Genomic DNA, 9,420 nt, shown 5'->3' with positions numbered 1-9,420 from the left:
ATATTCGCGTGTTCCTTTAGCAGAGTTCCATCTCCTGATATAGGCCACTCCCAGTCCCACAGCATATTGCTCTTTGTAAATCACTACACAACCAAAAACCTACTTTTTCAAACTCCTCCTAGTTTTTAAGCTTCATCTGCACAAATAAAACTCCAGACTCTCCTCATCACCCCCGTCATCCATGGGCTCCGTGAAACCTGGGGACCAGTCACACTGGAAGGCTTGGCCCCCTTTCATAACTGCTTGCAGTTCTAGTTATTATTATTATTGTTTACAGGTACATTTTCTGATTTGATTCCAGGGTGGTTTAATGTGTATCTGTAGAGGAAATGTAAATAACACAAAATGTGTTTAATGTATTAGAAAAAAACATTAAAATGACTTTTTAGAACAATTTTATACATTGGGACATAAACTATGGAGAATCCCTAGTTTCATCAAAATATGACACATTTGCTGATGGTCACGGCCTGGTGCATTGTGGGAGGTAGAGGCGTAACAGGAAGTGTAGTTTTTCAGCAGCTATGTGTAACCTCTCCCTCAGTGATAATAGTTGGATGTTCATTGATTGGATGATGCTCCACTACCTGTGAGGATCATCTGAACCAACAGGTAAGTTCTCCTGACAGAGTTCATCATTTAGCCTCAAGGAAATAAGAGGGAACAATGTGGTGGGGGTGTGGTTAGTGCCATGACACCCCCATAGTATCCCCTGTAAACAGAAACATAATAGTGATCTGAAACACGTACGTTTACAAACTGCATTCAACCACTTAGCCCATTAGCTTAGCCCATTGGTGTAGCACATTAGCTTAGCCCATTGGTTTAGGCCATTAGCTTAGCCATTGGTTTTAGCCCAGTAGCTTAGCCCATTGGTTTAGCCATTAGCTTAGCCCATTGGTTTAGCCCATTAGCTTAGCCCATTGGTTTTAGCCCAGTAGCTTAGCCCATTGGTTTAGCCCATGAGCTTAGCCCATTGGTTTAGCCCATTAACTTAGCCCATTGGTTTAGCCATTAGCTTAGCCCATTGGTTTAGCCCATTAGCTTAGCCCATTGGTTTAGCCCATTAGCTTAGCCCATTGGTTTAGCTCATTAGCTTAGCCCATTGGTTTAGCCCATGAGCTTAGCCCATTGGTTTAGCCCATTAGCTTAGCCCATTGGTTTAGCCCATTGGCTTAGCCCATTAGCTTAGCCCATTGGTTTAGCCCATTAGCTTAGCCCATTGGGTTTAGCCCATGAGCTTAGCCCATTAGCATAGCCCATGAGCTTAGCCCATTGGTTTAGCCATTAGTAGCTTAGCCCATTGGTTTAGCCCATTGGTTTAGCCCATGAGCTTAGCCCATTGGTTTAGCCCATTAGCTTAGCCCATTGGTTTAGCCCATTAGCTTAGCCCATTGGTTTAGCCCATTAGCTTAGCCCATTGGTTTAGCCCATTAGCTTAGCCCATTGGTTTAGCCCATTAGCTTAGCCCATTGGTTTAGCCCATTAGCTTAGCCCATTGGTTTAGCCCATGAGCTTAGCCCATTAGCATAGCCCATTAGCTTAGCCCATTGGTTTAGCCCATGAGCTTAGCCCATTGGTTTAGCCCATGAGCTTAGCCCATTGGTTTAGCCCATTAGCTTAGCCCATTAGCTTAGCCCATTGGTTTAGCTCATTAGCTTAGCCCATTGGTTTAGCTCATTAGCTTAGCCTATAAGCTTAACCCATTAGCTTAGCCCACATATCCCTCTCCTACCACCCAATGTGGTGTGAACGTAAATATTTTAAGTGTGTATCCCGTACCAATATTATGGAGCCAACATCTGGATAACTCTGATTTAGTGTCGTTATTTGGCTCAGAGATGCTAAAGAAATCTGTTGTCATAGCAACCAATAGCTTTACACTCCACCATTGTTCAGAAACTGTAGACCAACCGAACCGTGTTGCCTAGCAACAGCTACAAGAATCAACCAATGTGTGTCACATCCTGTCCAAAATGGAGACTCTCCATAGTTTATGATCCAGGTTATAAAATCATTCTAAAAAGTCCTTTAAATGTGTTTTTTTAATAAAAATGTGCACATATTTAGTTTATTGGTAATACATGAAACATTTTTTTTATCTACATTTCCGCTACAGGTAGACTTTAAAGGCTCTTTGTAATATTAACATTTGTTCAAGAACTCTTGATATAAAATCTTCCATCATTGAATAATGTTAAATGAATGTCTTGCTGTTAAACTCTAACTCATTCTACTTCCTGCTTCTGTACATGTGCCAACGCTGTAGCACTGAAGCTGATAATGGAACCCTACAGGGAGGTGGGTGTGGTCTCTGTGTGGGTCCCACCAGCCTCATGTTTCCTCAACACTATCTCCTGACATTTAGCTGGCGTCTCTTTGCTTCTCCATTTTTAGCCCCGCGGTAGTGGCACATTCCTCAGGAGAGCCTGGGCCTCTAACGGCCTCACCGCCAGGTTCTAGAGCAAAAAGACACAGGAACACATGGAGTGGATAATGTTCATCCACCTCACAATACTTTCTAAGAAGAGGAACAACATTATATTCTCAGTATGTTCTAAAGAAGAAACAGCATCATGTTCTCAGTAGGTTCTAAAGGAGGAACGACACCATGATTTCAGTAATTCCTAATGGAGGAACAACATTTCAATACGTTCTAAAGGAGGAGGAACATCTCAGTACATTCTAAAAAAGGAACATCATGTTATTAGCACGTTCTAAAGAAGGAACATCATGTTCTCAGTATGTTCTGAAAAAGGAACAACATCATGTTCTAAGTATGTTCTGAAGGAAGAACAACATCTCAGTATGTTCTAAAGGGGGAACAAAATCTTAGTATGTTCTACAGGAACAAAAAAATCATGTTCTTATTATGTTCTAAAAAAGAAACATCATGTTCTCAGACATTCTAAAGGAGGAACAACATAATGTTCTCAGTATGTTCTAAAAGAAGGAACATCTAAGTATGTTCTAAAGGAGGAACAAAATCTCAGTACGTTCTAAAGGAGGACATCATGTTCACAGTCCATTCTAAAAGAGGAACGACATGTTTTCAGGAAGTTCTAAAGGAGGACAACATTTCAATACGTTCTAAATGAGTAACAACATCATGTTCTCAGTATGTTCTAAAAGGGAAACAACATCTGAGGGCGTTCTAAAGGAGAAACAACATCTCAGTACGTTCTGAAGGAGGACGTCATGTTCTCAGTCCATTCTAAAAGAGGAACGACATGTTTTCAGAAAGTTCTAAAGGAGGAACAACATTTCAATACGTTCTAAATGAGTAACAACATCATGTTCTCAGTATTTTCCAAAGGAAGAACATCTCCGTAAGTTCTGAATGAGAAACAACATCATGTTATCAGTACGTTCTAATGGAGGAACATCATGTTCTTAGTATGTTGGAAAACATCTAAATACTTTCTAAGAAGAGGAACAACATTATATTCTCAGTATGTTACTCAGTGCATTCTAAAGAAGAAACAGCATCATCTTCTCAGTATGTTCTAAGGAGGAACATCTCAGTACATTCTAAAAAAGGAACATCATGTTATTAGTACGTTCTAAAAAAGGAACAATATGTTCTCAGTATGTTCTGAAAGAGGAAACAACATCATGTTATTAGCATGTTCTAAAGGAGGAACAACATCTCAGTACATTCTAAAAAAGAAACAACATCATGTTCTCAGTATGTTCTACAGGAATAACAACATCTCAGTATGTTCTAAAGGAGAAACAACATCATGTTCTCAGTATGTTCTACAGGAGGAAGAACATCTCAGTATTTTCTAAAGAAAGAACAACATCTCAGTACGTTCTAAAAGAGGAACAACATCATGTTCTCAGTGCGCTCTAAATTAGAAGCAGCATCATGTTCTCAGTATGTTCTAAAGGAAGAACAACATCTCAGTACATCCTGAAGGAACAACATCTCAGTACGTTCTAAAGGAGGAATATCATGTTCTTTGTATGTTCTAAATGAGGAACATCTCAGTACGTTCTAAAAGAGGACCAACATAATGTTCTCAGTACATTCTAAAGGAGGAAGAACATCATGTTCTCAGTATGTTCTAAAGGAGGAACAACGTCTAAGTACATTCTAAAGGAAAAACATCATGTTCTCAGTATGTTCTAAAGGAGGAACAACATCTAAGTACGTTCTAAAGGAGGAACAACATCATGTTCTCAGTATGTTCTAAAAGGGAAACGACATCTCAGTACGTTCTATAAAGGAAGAACATCTCAATACATTCTGAAAGAGGAACAACATCATGTTCTCAGTGCGTTCTAAAGGAAGAACAACATCTCAGTCCATCCTGAAGGAGGAAAAACATCATTTTCTCAGTACATCCTGAAGGAACAACATCTCAGTACGTTCTAAAGGAGGAACATCATGTTCTTTGTATGTTCTAAATGAGGAACATCTCAGTACGTTCTAAAAGAGAAACAACATCATGTTCTCAGACGTTCTAAAGGAGGAACAACATAATGTCCTCAGTACTTTCTAAAGGAGGAAGAACATCATGTTCTCAGTATGTTCTAAAGAAAGAACAACATCTCAGTACATTCTAAAGGAGGAACAACATCAAGTTATCAGTATGTTTTAAAAGAACAACAACATGTTCTCAGTGTGTTTTAAATTAGAAACAGCATTATGTTCTCAGTACGTTCTAAAGGAGGAACAATGTTCTCAGTACGCTCTAAATGAGGAACAATGTTCTCAGTACGTTCTAAATGAGAAACAACATCATGTTCTCAGTATGTTCTAAATGAGGAACAACATCTGAGTACGTTCTAAACGAGGAGAAACGTGATGTTCCCAGTACGTTCTGAAGGAGGAACAACATCTAAGTACGTTCTAAAGGAGGAACAACATCATGTTCTCAGTATGTTCTAAAGGAGGAACAACATCTAAGTACGTTCTAAAGGAGGAACAACATCATGTTATCAGTATGTTTTAAAAGAACAACAACATGTTCTCAGTGTGTTTTAAATTAGAAACAGCATTATGTTCTCAGTACGTTCTAAAGGAAGAACAACATCTCAGTACGTTCTAAAGGAGGAACAACATCTCAGTACGTTCTAAAGGAGGAACAATGTTCTCAGTACGTTCTAAAGGAAGAACAACATCTCAGTACGTTCTAAAGGAAGAACAACATCTCAGTACGTTCTAAATGAGGAACAATGTTCTCAGTACGTTCTAAATGAGGAACAATGTTCTCAGTACGTTCTAAATGAGAAACAACATCATGTTCTCAGTATGTTCTAAATGAGGAACAACATCTGAGTACGTTCTAAACGAGGAGAAACGTGATGTTCCCAGTACGTTCTAAAGGAGGAACAACATCATGTTCTCTGTATGTTCTAAAGGAGGAACAACATCTAAGTACGTTCTAAAGGAGGAACAACATCATGTTCTCAGTATGTTCTAAAAGGGAAACGACATCTCAGTATGTTCTATAAAGGAAGAACATCTCAATACATTCTGAAAGAGGAACAACATCATGTTCTCAGTGCGTTCTAAATTAGAAGCAGCATCATGTTCTCAGTATGTTCTAAAGGAAGAACAACATCTCAGTCCATCCTGAAGGAGGAAAAACATCATTTTCTCAGTACATCCTGAAGGAACAACATCTCAGTACGTTCTAAAGGAGGAACATCATGTTCTTTGTATGTTTTAAATGAGGAACATCTCAGTACGTTCTAAAAGAGAAACAACATCATGTTCTCAGACGTTCTAAAGGAGGAACAACATAATGTCCTCAGTACTTTCTAAAGGAGGAAGAACATCATGTTCTCAGTATGTTCTAAAGAAAGAACAACATCTCAGTACATTCTAAAGGAGGAACAACATCATGTTCTCAGTATGTTTTAAAAGAACAACAACATGTTCTCAGTGTGTTTTAAATTAGAAACAGCATTATGTTCTCAGTACGTTCTAAAGGAAGAACAACATCTCAGTACGTTCTAAAGGAGGAACAATGTTCTCAGTACGTTCTAAATGAGGAACAATGTTCTCAGTACGTTTTAAAGGAGGAACAATGTTCTCAGTACGTTCTAAATGAGAAACAACATCATGTTCTCAGTACGTTCTAAAGGAGGAACAACATCATGTTCTCAGTATGTTTTAAAAGAACAACATGTTCTCAGTGTGTTTTAAATTAGAAACAGCATTATGTTCTCAGTACGTTCTAAAGGAAGAACAACATCTCAGTACGTTCTAAAGGAAGAACAACATCTCAGTACGTTCTAAAGGAGGAACAATGTTCTCAGTACATTCTAAATGAGAAACAACATCATGTTCTCAGTATGTTCTAAATGAGGAACAACATCTGAGTACGTTCTAAACGAGGAGAAACGTGATGTTCCCAGTACGTTCTGAAGGAGGAACAACATCTAAGTACGTTCTAAAGGAGGAACAACATCATGTTCTCTGTATGTTCTAAAGGAGGAACAACATCATGTTCTCTGTATGTTCTAAAGGAGGAACATCTAAGTACGTTCTAAAGGAGGAACAACATCATGTTCTCAGTATGTTCTAAAAGGGAAACGACATCTCAGTACGTTCTATAAAGGAAGAACATCTCAATACATTCTGAAAGAGGAACAACATCATGTTCTCAGTGCGTTCTAAATTAGAAGCAGCATCATGTTCTCAGTATGTTCTAAAGGAAGAACAACATCTCAGTCCATCCTGAAGGAGGAAAAACATCATTTTCTCAGTACATCCTGAAGGAACAACATCTCAGTACGTTCTAAAGGAGGAACATCATGTTCTTTGTATGTTCTAAATGAGGAACATCTCAGTACGTTCTAAAGGAGGAACATCATGTTCTTTGTATGTTCTAAATGAGGAACATCTCAGTATGTTCTAAAAGAGAAACATCATCATGTTCTCAGACGTTCTAAAGGAGGAACAACATAATGTCCTCAGTACTTTCTAAAGGAGGAAGAACATCATGTTCTCAGTATATTTTAAAAGAACAACAACATGTTCTCAGTGTGTTTTAAATTAGAAACAGCATTATGTTCTCAGTACGTTCTAAAGGAAGAACATCTCAGTACGTTCTAAAGGAGGAACAATGTTCTCAGTACGTTTTAAAGGAGGAACAATGTTCTCAGTACGTTCTAAATGAGAAAACAACATCATGTTCTCAGTATGTTCTAAATGAGGAACAACATCTGAGTACGTTCTAAACGAGGAGAAACGTGATGTTCCCAGTACGTTCTAAAGGAGGAACAACATCATGTTCTCTGTATGTTCTAAAGGAGGAACATCTAAGTACGTTCTAAAGGAGGAACAACATCATGTTCTCAGTATGTTCTAAAAGGGAAACGACATCTCAGTACGTTCTATAAAGGAAGAACATCTCAATACATTCTGAAAGAGGAACAACATCATGTTCTCAGTGCGTTCTAAATTAGAAGCAGCATCATGTTCTCAGTATGTTCTAAAGGAAGAACAACATCTCAGTCCATCCTGAAGGAGGAAAAACATCATTTTCTCAGTACATCCTGAAGGAACAACATCTCAGTACGTTCTAAAGGAGGAACATCATGTTCTTTGTATGTTCTAAATGAGGAACATCTCAGTACGTTCTAAAAGAGAAACAAGATCATGTTCTCAGACGTTCTAAAGGAGGAACAACATAATGTCCTCAGTACTTTCTAAAGGAGGAAGAACATCATGTTCTCAGTATGATCTAAAGAAAGAACAACATCTCAGTACATTCTAAAGGAGGAACAACATCATGTTCTCAGTATATTTTAAAAGAACAACAACATGTTCTCAGTGTGTTTTAAATTAGAAACAGCATTATGTTCTCAGTACGTTCTAAAGGAAGAACAACATCTCAGTACGTTCTAAAGGAGGAACAATGTTCTCAGTACGTTCTAAATGAGGAACAATGTTCTCAGTACGTTTTAAAGGAGGAACAATGTTCTCAGTACGTTCTAAATGAGAAACAACATCATGTTCTCAGTATGTTCTAAATGAGGAACAACATCTGAGTACGTTCTAAACGAGGAGAAACGTGATGTTCCCAGTACGTTCTGAAGGAGGAACACCATCATGTTCTCAGTACGTTCTAAAGGAGGAACAACATCTTAGTATGTTCTAAAGGAGAAATAACATCTAAGTACGTTCTGAAAGAGGAACATCATGTTCTCAGTATGTGCTAAAGGAAGAACAACATTATGTTTTCAGTACGTTCTAAAGGAGGAACATCATGTACTCAGTGCATTCTAAAGACAAAACAGCATCATGTTCTCAGTATGTTCTAAAGGAGGAAATATCAATACGTTTTAAATGAGTAACAGCATCATGTTTTCAGTATGTTCTAAACGAGGAACAACATCTGAGTATGTTCTAAAGGAGGAGATACGTGATGTTCCCAGTACGTTCTAAATGAAAAACAACATCATGTTCTCGTTCTAAAGGAATGCTACGCTAATTAGCAGCACTGAGCTAGTCAGCAGCTTTAAGAATGATCATGTGACTCATTCCTCCCTTTGATGTGAGTTCTAGATATTAAGCTTAGATGTTCAGGGAGGTATGGGGGACATTACCATACAGCTCCAGGAGCCCATCCTGCTCTTTCCGTTTCTGGCTCCTCCTCAGACTTCCAAACCTCTTCATGGGCTGAGGAAGGTTCCAGAATAAGTTCCAGATAGGTTCCAGAGTAGGTTCTGGGATAGGTTCTAGAATGGGTCCTAGTATAGAATCTAGAAGAGGTTCAAAAAGAAGAGGTTCTAGAATCCTAGTCCAGGCTGATGAAGGTCAGAAGCTAACGTTGTCCTCACACATGAGCATGAAGTCATGTTAAACTCTGAGGCCCTGCTGTCAGTCGTCAGTTGTCAGGTGCAGCTGTGGAAGCGTCTCTTTAACATGGCCTGGAAAAGGGGGCGTGGCCAGCAGAAATTGGCACTCCTCCTCTCAAGCCCCTCCTACTCTCAACAGGGTTTGTTCAGATCTTTCAGAGAAACCAGGAGAACGTGTGGTTGCGTGGCCCTCCAAAAGCTGAGCCCGCCCCTTCCCTCAGCTCATTAATCATAAATATTGATAAAGATGATCTGATCATAAAGGTTGATATTCATTCAGCAGATCATTTTAACCACAACGTAATCACCTGAATAATATCTATTGATCCAATAATTCACTTTAGGACTAATAGGACACACACACACACACACACACACACACACACACACACACACACACACACACACACAACCTTCATGGACTGTAATAAACTGAGTAAAAATAATATAATTTATTGATCCATTGATTCAACATCACATTTAAACTCATTCCCACAGTCATGTCCTTATAGGGACTGAATGTTACTAATTCCTTTATTTTCACACACACACACACACACACACACACACACACACACACACACACACACACACACACAG

The 9,420-nt window shown here is 38.7% G+C and overlaps 1 protein-coding gene across 5 annotated transcripts in view; it reads right to left on the bottom strand.

The window, feature by feature from the left end:
• LOC114478736 (5'-AMP-activated protein kinase subunit gamma-1-like) overlaps window positions 1-8,869 on the bottom strand; it is a 95,824-nt gene extending 86,955 nt beyond the window's left edge. For all 5 annotated transcript variants that reach the window (XM_028471937.1, XM_028471941.1, XM_028471938.1 and 2 more), the window contains exon 1: window positions 8,569-8,869. In XM_028471937.1, the coding sequence (XP_028327738.1) occupies window positions 8,569-8,638 (70 nt within the window). In that variant the 5' untranslated portion in view covers window positions 8,639-8,869. The remainder of the gene's footprint in view (window positions 1-8,568) is intronic.
• Window positions 8,870-9,420: the final 551 nt, after the last annotated feature.

The sequence above is a fragment of the Gouania willdenowi genome, chromosome 17 (assembly GCF_900634775.1).
Source record: "Gouania willdenowi chromosome 17, fGouWil2.1, whole genome shotgun sequence".
NCBI classification, from domain to species: Eukaryota; Metazoa; Chordata; class Actinopteri; order Blenniiformes; family Gobiesocidae; genus Gouania; species Gouania willdenowi.
The sequence above is the reverse complement of the archived record's forward strand: the minus strand, read 5'-3'. Positions and strand labels throughout refer to the sequence as shown.